Source organism: Poecilia reticulata, linkage group LG22 (assembly GCF_000633615.1).
Source record: "Poecilia reticulata strain Guanapo linkage group LG22, Guppy_female_1.0+MT, whole genome shotgun sequence".
NCBI lineage: Eukaryota > Metazoa > Chordata > Actinopteri > Cyprinodontiformes > Poeciliidae > Poecilia > Poecilia reticulata.
Window position 1 is genome coordinate 1,309,688 of NC_024352.1, and position 13,786 is coordinate 1,323,473.

The 13,786-nt window shown below is 37.4% G+C and overlaps 1 protein-coding gene across 2 annotated transcripts in view; it reads left to right on the top strand.

The window, feature by feature from the left end:
* Positions 1-7,300, top strand: part of LOC103458084 (protein jagged-2-like) — a 98,866-nt gene extending 91,566 nt beyond the window's left edge. For both annotated transcript variants that reach the window (XM_008398653.2, XM_008398655.2), the window contains 2 exons: positions 3,933-4,089; positions 5,675-7,300. In XM_008398653.2, coding sequence (XP_008396875.1) covers positions 3,933-4,089; positions 5,675-6,171 — 654 coding nt within the window. In that variant the 3' untranslated portion in view covers positions 6,172-7,300. The remainder of the gene's footprint in view (positions 1-3,932; positions 4,090-5,674) is intronic.
* The last annotated feature ends 6,486 nt before the right edge of the window (positions 7,301-13,786 follow it).

Sequence of the window (13,786 nt, forward strand, 5' to 3'; positions counted from 1 at the left end):
TTGTGTGTACACACTAATTATGTTAACACACCACTGRTTGACCTTCCATAAATTGTTCACTTTTTTTCAATGTGATCAACTAGATTCTTCTGCATTATAATTTGAACAAGATTTAATTTGAATTGAGTTGAATGTGAAGAGAAGTTACAAACCACTAATTAAACCCCGTTTAATTATTGATTGGGACAATAAACAGAGCAATTTTGGAAGTATTTGGCAAAATTACAGTAAAATGCAACGTAAAATGTGCAGAAACTTATCAGTGCAAAGTATACTGAATAATTGCCAATTATTGCGTTTACATTTCATGGCTGATAGTCACATTCATAGTAATATTAATTATTACCACAATGTCCTTTATTACTCTTTTAATGTGTTCAAACTGCAGGACCAAAAATGACAAGTGGAAATGTGTATTTAAATGTTGTTTAGATATGAGTCTGGTTCAGTGTTACTGATCTAATCTCTGCTACAAAACTTTTACAATTTTGCATTTTTTTAAGTCTCTAAATAAAAAGTTTTAATGAGTAACTCCACTTAATAGAATTACTCATAAACATTGGTTTTTATTAAGTAGGTAGAAATAATTAATATCTGGTAACTATCATAACTTAAACATAATGCTCAAAGCACCATGGTTTTTATAGAGAAATACTGATTGTAAAGGCTGGACATTGAAGATGGTAATAAATGAAAGCATACTTTCTTTTTTTCTATTTACCATCAGSTCCTCTGCTCTTAGCTCCCACACACCGAGTTGTCAGCCTCTTGAAATGCTCAGCCCCTTTCTCCCATTTAACGCGAATGTTAGTGAGAAGACTTTGAGAGGGCTAAATATAATTGAAATATTTGTTACCTTCAACAAAAAAAGCTTAAGTCTATCAAAGCAGAACTACAGCTAAGTATGGAGAAGCAGTATTCATTTACAAGGAATAACAAGGCAGTTTATTGTGATTTAGTCCAAGTAATGAAATGAACGAACTGATTTTTATTGCTAATGTGTCTCATTCTATTGTGTCTCAGCAGTGAAAGTAAATAAAATGTGTTACATCCCGTTTGCTTAAAAGTGGACATATCATGCTCTTTAATTCTTCCTTTTCACATGTAAATCATTCACTTTATGGTCTATTTAAAGTAGAACTTCAATGCTTTGGTCTGAATTCACACAGACCCTCCTTTACYTCTGCTCTGAGGCTCTTTTAAGAGCAACTCGTTTTGCTGCTGTCTTTTTAAATGTCAGACATTTCACGCCTCTACCAGGTAGTAGAATGTTCCACTCCACCCTGGTCGACCATTTTTGTAGTTTAATAGCAGCGATCCGATTATCTACCAACAGAGAAACTTTTTATTCCCAAGTTTATTAAAGATGTCAGCAGCAGAAGACTTGTCCATCCAACCTCAGCCAGAGTCTGACCCAGAGGAGGAGAATGAAGACGATGAGCCAGAAGAACCACACATTCTAAAGAATGCATCACCATGGTGTTATTACCGTATTTATACCCTCATCATCCATACCAACTACCTACAATAACCTCTTTTGCACTGCACAGCCGGACCCAGGCCAGCCTGGCTTCAAAGCTGGGCCCAGTGTTTTTGCATTAGCACTTCCAACCCGGTTCCACCCCACTTGCTGGAATCCCAAGGTTTGGAGTCAGCTTTTGATTGGTGCACTATCTGCAGTGGGGTGGGACAGAGACAAATTATGTTCCAGCTCTCTCAGTCAGAGGATCTGGACTTCTCAATGTCTGTCATTGTAACATTAAAAAATATATTGTGAAAGTTTTTTTAACTATAATGATGACATGTTTTATTGCATTTTCTTTTTTTTTTATACGACCTGAATGAAGGATTCACATCGTCACATCACACAGCAAATAAATCAGTTTCTTTCGTTTTACTTTTTATAGATATACTGTTGAGAATTTTGACCTCTGTTGCTGTATCACTGCAACAGAGGTTGCAGTGATACAGACACTGCAACCTCTGCAGTGTCTGTATCACTGCAGAGGTTAAGTGGTTCTTAACCTTTTTTGAGGTACCGAACCCCCCAGTTGCATATGAGCATTCACCGAACCCTTCTTATTCCAACAACCCCCCCGACACACAAAATACTTTGCGGTATTCTGATTTAGTAATGTTATTATATTAGCTGTGTTACCACCCTCACACCACTAGAGGCAGTAGCAACACCGAAAAGATGTGACTAAGGAGCAGATTTAGACTATAGAATTTGGTAAAAACTGTGAGCTTTGCTGAAGTGATTAAAGACACAAGTTCAAATCCATGCTGAGAGTGGAGCTCCTTGAATCAGTGCTCCTCCGCAGCACTGATTGGCTAAGCGATGTAACGTGATCCTCTGATTGGCTAGGCAATGTAACGTGATCCTCTGATTGGCTAAGCAATGTAACGTGATCCTCTGATTGGCTAGGCAATGTAACGTGATCCTCTGATTGGCTAAGCAATGTAACGTGATCCTCTGCAGCAAGTGATGGCAAAGCGGGGCGTCATCACRACTTTACACAAGTGTGTCTTTACCTCCGCGGCAGAAGCTCCGCCGAACCCCTGAGACCAACTCATGGAACCTCTGGGGTTCGATCGAACCCAGGTTAAGAACCACTGCTGTAGGGCTTCGGTCAGAAAGCACGCTGGTCATCAGGGTGTTTAAATGGTTTACTGAACAATTACTGACAATTCAGTGTGTTTCTATCAATTTATTTGCAATGTCAGCGCAAATAAATTGAAGCAGTTTCTGAAAATACAATAATAATAAAGATTCAAATTACCATTTAAAAATGGACATCAGTGTGCAAACAAACCTTAAATATCAGCATTAATTCCCTTTCTAAAGCACTGATTAAATTTGAATGATGCAGAACAGCACCTGGAATCAATCTATCTCCAACTGCCCAAATCTCAAGACCAACAGCCAAATACAAAGATAGTTTCAACACTAAATCACAATCATTAAGAGCAAAATAGACATTCAAAAACTATAGAAACACACTTGCAGCCAAGAAACGCTATCAGAAGTGACATCCACCTATTCATGACACATGACTAACACCACGATTTACATTGTCAATGACTGCGGCACCAGTCTCAACAGTAAACAGCAAACAGATCAACTGATGAACGTCAGAAGAAGAGACAAATGGAACAAACCTCCTTCCAATAAAAGGAACCACTTCAAAATAAAAGCATAGACATGAGTCATTGAAGTACTTGTGTCATGATCCTTGTTTCCGTGTATTTATTTTTAGGTTTTGTGGGTTCACTCTTTGAGGCTGCGGGCCCAGCACGATTTGGTTCCCTGCCCGTTTTCTGTGTTCAGTTTCTGTCCTGTGAGTCTCTGTCCTTTCGTCTTCCCCGTTGACTGTTTCCTTGATTACCTCCCTGTGTATTTAAACCCACCTGTTGTCTTTGTCTCTTGTCGGATCCTCATCATGCTTCGTATGTTTCTCGTGGTGTTGTTCTGTTCCTTGGTTTTAATCATTAAATTCATTATCATCTTCATCTGGGTCTGCCTGCACCCCAACTTCACCACCACAAAGCCACTCTTGACAACTTGAAGAATTAATAACATACATTTGAGTAAAATGAATATTGTTCTTTCTATGAACTACTGACATTTCTCAAATTCCAAGCAAAAATTTTGTATTTGCAAAAATGAGAAATGGTCAAAATAATGAAAAAGATGCAGTGCTTTCAGACCTCAAATAATGCATAGAAAACAAGTTCATCTTCATTTAGAAACAATACTAATGTTTTAACACTCTGGAAGAGTTCAGAAATCAAATTGGTGGAATAACCATGAGGTATATATAGACAGACACTGACTGTGGTCCCAATAACTGCATAAAAATGATCAAATTCAATAATTACACCCAAGTTATTAAAATGAGTTTCATGTCTTTCTGTCTCCTTCTCTGCAGTCTTTTGAAATGGATGGACAATTGAAGGACAGTGACTGTGGCTATATCCAGAATGCAGCAGCTGCCATTACTAGTGCATTGTCCAAATACAACAGCACCATCCTTCAAGCTGTAGTGGAGGCCAGAATGGAGATGCAGGCTGAATGTCGAGCTGAAGGTGAGTCCARCTTCCATGGCGAAACTGATTTTTTGTTTTTTTTTCATTCTGCTCTTTATCAGTGCCAGCAACTGGGATATGGAACAGCATTCTGTACAAGCCACAGGTCCTGGGTGTTATAGAAATCAAAAATAAAATGATTCTTGGTGGAAGATTAATAGGGAAAAACAAAACAACTGTGAACCCAGCACTGTGATATGTACCAAACCATTAATAGAAACACTTACATGATTGTAATTAGAAGTTTAACGTGTGAATAGGTGCTTCATTGACTTATTGACAATTCAACAATTTCACTCTCTGGTTGCAACTCTACTGACTTCACTGACAAAGCTAGCTTATTAAACACTGCTGTAAGAACGACAATTTTCTTGTCAGTGTGAGGACCAGCTGTCTTCATGGTGAAAAAAGTGATATGAGCTGTTTGTTTTCAATGGGCATACGTATTAGAAAACATTTTTAAGAAACGGTATGTCGAAATAAGTAATCAGAAGAAGTAATGAAAGAGCTTTTAACATTGTATTGTGACTATATCTGTTAGTTAAAAATTATGTAACTTGGAGCATTTTAAATGTTGGAAATCTCTTTTGAAATCTGTGAGAAGTTGGAATCTAAATCAAAAAAGTTGCTTCTATTAAAGACTATTATAAGGTCCTCCATAAAACAGTCAACCAATAAAGTCTGATGAAATTTGACTCAGTAGAAGAAATGTCAGCTGACTTGTAACAATTCTTTTATTAAGCTAAGAAGTTATACTGTAAAAAAATGTTTTTGCTATATGCTAAACCGCAATAGAGGAAATTGTGCCTTTAAACAAAAATACACACTCAAATGCGTTAATATTTTATTTTTTAAATGTGCTGTTTTAGCTAAATTCTGAAATTAAGCTCTATTTTTTTCCATTTATGAAAATAATGCATTTACATATATTTGAAACTTGAACGGACAACTTATTTATTTGGTTTTTWAAAAATTTGTGTTGTTTTTTTGAGCAAAACATTAAGTTGTCTGACAACAATTTAATGGCTCCAGTACTTTGGAATATTCTGGTTTGGAACATTCTGGAATTTTAGTTTAAAAATACACAGTGATTTGGTTCTTCTATATTTTATTATTATTATTTCCTTTATTTAACCAGGTAAACCCCGTTGAGATCTAGATCTCATTTGGACCTGGGCAGAAAGAGAGACCAGTTGCATTCTATGTTGCAACTCATTAACAATTAGCCGCTAATAACCGTAAATTCAGCACCTGCTCCTGAGCTTCTTAAAGGGCTTTCATCATTTTTTAATCAAATTGAACTGCATTTGATCATCTCTTTCTCAAAATCCAAAAAAACTTTGTGATTAAAACTGAACTGAAACAAAGATCAATATAAAGGTCACAGTTTGTGATTTTCAAACCTTTACTCTATTTGTAACCAAAAAGTTAAGGATGTGTTTTAGTTTTTTTAACAATGCAGTTAAAATCTCATCTGCCTGCAAATAGGGTGTATTTTTATACCCCTACAAGCCCCTTTAATTGCATGTAGATACATTTTAAGTCAACTTCTAATTCTAAAATGTTTTATGTCATTCTTGTTCAGTTTATTTAGTCCCTGTTCTTGGAGTTGTCTTCAGCCTCCTCTGGGTCTTTTGCCTTGTTGTCTGTGTTTGGTGGACCCGTAAAAGAAAGAAAGAGCGAGAGAGAGCCGCCCTGTCTGAAGACACCACCGTTAACAACCAGCTGGAGCCCCTGCGGAGCAATACCCCAAAGGAAAACCGAGACAAAGACATTCAGTACGAATGCAAGAAATTAATAGGCCCGTCCGACAGGACGTGTGATGAGGCTGATGAGGAGGAGCAGCAGCTGGAGGAAGACGAGGAGATGATCATGGGCTTGGGGRACAAGTGTTTGTCTCACAAGTGTCCCATAGTGGGAGCTCAGGACAGGAGCACCATCATAATGGCAGAGGTGATGTGCATGACACACAGCGGCCCAGTGAWGGCACCGCATCGGACGGCATACAACCCCAAAGACAACCGATGTAAAAACCTGAATGCAGCCAAGTTTAGCGAGGACATTACAGACCTCTGTGTGTGAACAAATAAATTCAGCGTCACAGACTTTAAAACTTTTGCACCACAAATGAAGACTGCAGATGCTTTCATTTTCTATTGAGTTTATAATGCCTTATTTAAGTCTTTTATTTGCAGCTGGAGACTTTTATTAAATCAAGAAAGAAACTTATAAAATGGCATGAAAAAAACAAATGCTTCAGGGATTATGGGGTCCACAGGCTTCTCTTTTTGGTTCAAAACATTACAGGGAAGCTGAAGCTTTCAGTTTTTATCATTAAGGTAGCTGACTGCTGTTTAMCTTCAGCCCAAACCCTGACATCTAAAAAAAAGATTTACATTGTGTGCAAGTTGGCATATTAACCTGGTTGACTGATGCATAGAATAGCTTTTTTCTCTCTTTTTTTTTTGTTTTGTTGAAGCTTGCAATTTTTTTTGCATTTGCCCTTTTAAAATGAGAATTGTCTCCTGTTTTTCTATGCAGTGATCTTTCAGTATTTCTTTTTTTAATTAAAGTGCCTTGAATTGCTAACTTCTCCCTTCTTTACAATAGAAGATTCTTAATACATATAAAGGGAAAGTGGCTATAATCACAATCATCTCGCCTCTCACGCTTGTTTTATTGTGATGTACAGAACACTTGTAAATAGGACAGAAATTACTGTGTTTATTTGATTTTAGTAAGTTAAGAGATTATTTGTATTGCAGTAATTTTAAAGAATAAGGCTTCCTGTATGTTTGGATTTTTATGTCATTCCATTTATTAATGGCAGATTTTATTTGAATCATTTTCAGATTTTGTAAATTCTCAAACCTAATTATTAATACAGAAGTGTTTAAAGAGTATTTGTTCCTCTAATTAAAGTGCAAATGCTGCATTTGTTTTAACCCTGCAAATGGTTGTACAAACTACTTTCATATTTAGTTTTGGCATATTTGAGCTATCAAAATGATATTTGTGTTTTTTCATCCCTTCCTGAATCCATGTTCCCAAAAGTACATTTTGTTCTAAAAAGAAAAAAAACATTGAAGACATTGTATAGTTTGTTTCTGTTCTATCACTGGTCCCAGTATTACTGTATTCTTGCTATGATCTTAACACAAGAACCTAACCATGCCAACATTAAAGAAAAACAGATGCATGTACTTGCTTAGTACAAGGTCAGACTGAATTTTCTTGTTTTATCCTACGAGTAAAGTCTTGTTTTTGAACAGCATAACCTGTAGGCCTTCTGATTGAAACAGTTCACTATTCATGATATAGACATGTTATGCTCATGTTGCTTTTAGCCGAATCCAGATCAAATCATGCATGTTGTGCTCCTAATTCTAAACACACTCTCAGAAGACAAGTAATGTGAATTTTAGACACTTACCAGTCAATGGCATTCGCTTAGCAGACATGATGCACAACTGACTATGCACAGATGAAATATTGTTGGTAGAGCCTCCCCCATTACCCATTTCATGCCTTTGTGCATGTCTTCCAGTATCTTAAAATAGATGCAACAGGAAATGCATGATGGAAAAGGCTTCAGTCCCCACAGTTAAGAAAAGTGGAGGCAGCATCACGATGTAGGGATAGTGTGAAGAAAGCAAGTCAGGGCTGATGAGAAGATAGATCAGCATGTTTACTCGTGTGGCTGCATTGTTCTGCTGCATAGTGTCTTTTTAGATTACTGAACTGAAATTGACACAAAAATGTCACATGTACCAGCAAAGGTTGGCTCTTACATGAATCTGATTTCTATTTTCAGTTCACACTTCATGGGTCACAGCCAGCAGTCTCTCTTTAGCTTCCTCATGTTCCAGGTTCAGATCTACAGTTCTACAGTCTGTTGACAGTGTAATCACTATAGAGTGTTAGGGTGCCTGATAGTGAAGTGGCCTTTAGCAACACCCTCATTGCAGGCTTCATGGTGTGGGAAAGTTCATGCTGTAGGCATGAGTCTCTTCTCATTTTGTTTCCCTGTTATGTTTTTCTGGTTTTATGAAGGGAACAAGTTGTTGTTCACTCTTTTGAGTATTTACGGGGTAACGTCAAATATTGTCAATATTTATGTATGAAAATTGATTTTTAATTTTTTTWAAATTTTGTTAATAATGGTGTTGAAAGAGAACCTACACTCAATTTCTGACTGTAAAATGTACTATGTGTTAGCCCTGGAAAAGGAGTTGAATGTGCAGAATTTTCCATCCATCCATCCATTTTCTTACTCCCTTGTCCCTGATGGGGTCAGGAGGGTTGCTGGTGCCTTTCCAGCTATAACGTTCCGGGCGAGAGGCGGGGTCACCCTGGACAGGTCGCCAGTCTGTCGCAGTGTGCMGAATTTTTTTTTATGATTTTGTACAAAATTTTGGAAAAATGGTTTGTTAGTTGGCTTTTCTTTTTCTTTTCTTTTTTCAGAAAAATCCTATTATTTATTAAAGTATTTTATACCAAAAATTATTTTGTTGAGTCTTTATTGATGGAATGGAAGATTCTGTCTCATTTCCTCTTGTGGGTAATGTTACTGTGTATTTCATACATGCAAATCTAAAAAACTTGTAGCACAATTAAATAGAATAAGAGAAAAATACAAAAGTTTTAACCATTTTAACCACAACAGGTTTTTTTAAATCTATTGAAGATCATAAAATGTAAAAGGCATAAATAAAATMTGTTATTACTACTACTAMTAATAATATTATAGTTTTTTWATGTTTATTCATTCCAGAATTCACATTTTTATCAAAAACAGCCTAGAATGCTTCTCTTGCCAGATCAGAGTTTTAAGACTCAATAAAAAACATGTGCTATGCTGAGAAGGTGATAATGAAGATTGCTTTCAGTTGCCTTCAGTTTTATTGAGTAAGGAAAATCCTTGTTTGTGATCTTGTCCAGTAGGACATTTACAACCATTCATCCCTTGTCTCCTGTAGTGCCAAGCCAAAGAGGTGAGTTATTTGTGTGACTCCATCTGCCCTTATAATGACACTGTGGGAAATTATTAACAATAGACAGGGCTGCATAAAAAGCCTCCAGCAGCTGTGATGGATATCCTTAATGCTTGGTGGGACATTATGTGCCATGCTGGGAGTTCATTAGCCCAACAGTTGTTTTGGGAAGAATGGGAAATGTGCTAGGAATCCTGGATGATGCAGTGTTTGGATCACATGCACATACAGTGCACCACACTCACTGACCTACTTGGAGAGAGAGAAGCACAATGAAGGTGTGTGAGTGGTGGTGGCAAAGCAGAGAGAGGAAGCCGTGATGGTATTAGGATCACATGTCGCCCCATAATACAGCCTGTAAACTGATCCAGAGATGCAGACCAAAATCTATTTAAATCCATTTTGGGATTTTAAACCCAAGTAGCACTTCCTGGTCCTGGTTCTGTATTTTACTAGTTTGGTCCTAAAGAGTTTAGAGAGAAAATTAAATAAGTTCCAAATCATAACTCTACATGGTTCTTGTATTTGAGTCCAATTATTGTTAACCTGTAACCTATAGTACATGCCATTCCATGAAGCAGCAGACAAGTTCCACACTAAATGCAGAGGATCAATGAGAACATTTCACTGTAAAAAGACAGAACTGAGATTACAGGGACATTTTAATCTGAGCAGCAACAGATGCTACAGCACTTTGCAAAAACAAAAGTCACACCCCCTGAAAACTTTTACACATTTGATCAAGTTTCAAACACAGACTTTGATGTATTTTATTGAAAAAGGATCTGACATCTGACAACCTTTGCAGTCTTAGTGCGATGCTCAGGAAGGAAGCGGAAAGGCAGCTTTGCTGGTGAGTGAGAAAACAATCTGGTGTCTGCTTCAGTGGTTCTGCTTTTCATTATGCTCTTCCTCATTGACGTTGTTGAGTTTCAGTGGTGAATTACCTGCTGACCATGGTTTGYAGTGGAGGAACTTAAAAGACACACACACATATATCCCTATACACATAGCTGTGGATATGACAAATTAGCACTAGTCCCACCYCATGCATGTGTCAGGGATTCACAGGTGTTTGTATTTTAGTTTCTTTTGTGTTTGTGTTCAGTAAGTCTTGCCATTGTCAGTTTGTTTCCCAGTTATTGTTAGAATGGTGTTGCCATATTTGTTCATCTCTTTCTGTTTAGTGTCTTAGTGTGTTCTTATGTTGTGCTTCTTTTACATTTGACATTATTTTCCTATTTACAAAGGGCTTGTTTTCAGTTCCCTTTGTTTCCCTGGTTTCTCACAGCCGCAACTGGACCACATTTGCCCTGAATAGTTTATCTGATTCCATTTTCCACACYTCCCTCTGTATTTATGGTTCTTATTTTTCACTGTTCTTCGCTGGATTCTTCCATGTCTGTGCCTGCACCTAACTGCATTTCACCTGTAACTTTTTATTATTAAAATACTCTGTTTTAATGCAGCAGTTCATGACAGCATGAAGCTGTTCCAGAACTGCAGCGCTCCTTCAGTGACAGACTTTGCAAAGGCACCTTGGCACAATCTCAGGAGCAAAAGTCCCACTATGATTGTGCATATTAGGTGCACAAAATGCGTTACTGTAGGTCCTCTCTCTCTGCAGTTGGAATTTATAACCAGCACTGCTCCCAACAAACTCCCAACGACTTACATCCCTGCTGTAATTTGAAAAGTTTTTTCATAATTTTGTGAGCAGCCTGTTTTTGTTAGCACAAATATTATGCACTTTTTATATTTTCTTTTTAATTAAAACTTTTAATAGAAACAGAAACTCTAGAAAATTATCCTACCTAGTGCACATTCCTTTGAATCTGCATATGCTGTTTTCAATAACTACAGATTTTTCTTATGTTATAAACTAGATTTAACTTATGGTCTTGTGTTCATATTTTGTTATATTTTATCTAAGCGCAAAATTGCAAACAGCAAATTAGGATTTATAAAGGAAAGGTGCACGGCCACGTGCATGTGCACGACTTTATGTATCCCGATTTTTTTTTTTGTGVGCCTCAATTTTGTACATTTTTCCATACTCCAAGCTTTAGTGTCAAAACTGCGCACTCTTTTATGCATGAGACCCCAGATCTGAAACTCCATATTCTGCATTTGATCTATAACTCTTTTGTTTTTCCACGTTTTCTAAATACCGTTGTTGGCATTTTTTTTTTTTTCATGTTTTTTGTTCTAATTTTGAAGTATTTTKTAATTTTTATTTGTGAAAAGGTATTTACAAATACAAATTACTTACTGATGGAAATTTATCAGCAGGCATTTGCTGGACTAATTCTCACCAGGAATCTGACAGAGTAGTTGTTGACATTCCAAAACAATGTAAAGAGTATCCTCATACACTAGCTCAGTCTAGTGTAAGGAAAGAAAGGCACAGAGTGCTCAATACAGTGACCACACCTCAGTCAGCCTGATAACAGTAAGCCCTCTGACTCCTCCCAAGGTCAGGGCCACGTCCACATGTTCAAACGGAGATGAAAGGCTCCTGGTAGGAAGTTTTGCTGGTGCCAGTAGCAACCGCCTACCAAGRGAGCCTTTCTTAACACATTCCTCCAGATGTTACCAATACCAAACCTTCAGTCTCCCTAGAGASAAGGAGTAGCCTCACTTTGAGTACTTCACTTCAAAGTGTAGAGAAAGACTCAAAACAATGAGCATTTCAAGGAAAGACTGCTGTGAGTTTGTGTGCTTATACATGCTACATATAAAGAACCCAAAATATAAGTCATRTTTGTTCATTTTTACTTTGCTCTACATAATTATAACCATTCACATTTTAGCTATCTTCTTGGGGATTCTTCAATATAAGAAAGTGACAAAATGTGTCCAAAATTTTAATCATTATTGGATTCTGGTTTGTTATTCTTGTTCTATGAAGATCGAGTTTAACGCTTGTGTGTGCAAGGACTAAGGCAAATGTAGAGGACTATGGCAAATGATACAAGTTTTACATGAGTGGGGTCAGTTGGACCCCATTTCTACATACACGGGTTAAGCATCTGAATGTGAGAATTCACCGCTTAGCACATTCCCTCATATGGCAGCCTCTCAATGGCTGCCATATGAGGGCAACCATTGAGAGGCTGCCCTCATATGCTGCTAATGTTTTCTGAATTTCACAATATTCCAGGTAACCACTGAGTCCAAAAAGCAGAAATTCTGCTATTAAAATCCATGTATGTACATATCTTCAACATCTTTGACTGACAATATGGACAGAAATGCTATCTTCCMCTTCCCCAGGAAACCAAGTGCTATGTCCTGACAGCTCTCCTTTACGTCCTGACAGCTCTCAAGAAAATTTGATCCTTTGCATTGAGGGAACAGCTGACCAGAACTGTGATTTGCAATTTGGAAAATATGCAAAGAGGCTCTGAAAAGAATAGTCCTGGGGCCTCCTGCATAAAGCGTGTGTGAGCACGGCGCCATATTTTACGCACAAATCGGCATGTATAAAAATTTACTTTGCGTCAAAGTTTGCGTAAATGTATGCATACTTTTTCCCTGTCGTGAAAATGTGTGGCAGCCACGCAAATTTTTTCTGTGAACAATATCAAACTACAAAGCGTCAAAACTCACATAAATACACTTAAATCTGACTACATTCAGTTATTTAGACCAGGAAGCATCAAACCCAATGTTGGTTTTTTTCCATGATTTTAATATTTTATTGTTTAAACGTAAACGATGAAACTGAACCGCATTTATTTTCATACAATAAGCTAACACACACACAAAATAAAGAAAACAAAAATAAAAGGATGTGAAAACCTCACTAGAATGTAAATAGTACATTTCCTCAGTTTTTTTCTCATACTGAAGTGCATGAAATGCATCTGTGGGATACTTTAGTTCTCACTGAAAAAAGAAAATAGGTTTATCAGCAGATTAATTCCAAACAGGTTTGATTATTTTTAAGGTGATCAAGGTRTGTAGACAATCACACAGAGCCAAAAAAATGTGTTTGATAAATGAAAAGCCTCTCAGACTCTGAAYCCGACAGCACCAAACTATTWATTAGACAATTAATTTCACATAATTATCGCGGTAGAAGCCATTTGTTTGTTAAATACTTAATGAAACATATTTACCGTGTTTGATGTTTGTTGTGAATGACGTATAGTCACAAAGAACGAGGTAATTAGTCCAAGTTTGTCGTTTATTGAACGTTCAGAAACTACAGCGGCTGTGATGAGCCACAGCAAAGATAAACAAAGGTAAAGGATCCTGAACAGGTGATCAACTCAAAACCACTCCTACCTTTTTACTCTCTCTGTCGTTTAAGCACAGCGGTTGCCATGGCAACCTCCTGCGCTCCACATACCGACCAGAGATTACGTTAAAAACTTAACATTCAGTCCTGGCGGCGTTCAGTCTGTCACCTAATGCAGAGATCGACTCAAAACCTTCCGCGATCGACATATTGCAGCTCTGCTTTAGCAAAGCACGAASAGTTCAGAAACAATATGAAATGGGAAAAAAAGTTATTAAACGTTAAGTCGTGTTTTAGATTGTTCTTGAAAAACTAATCAGTCACGACTGATTAGTGAGCGCACTCACAGCTGCACAGTGAACCCATTGATTCTTTACAGCAGACAGCCGCTCCCCTCTCTTGCAGGTGTTACGTCAATCCGCGTTTCCCCATCAGATACGGTCCCCCGGCGTCTTCT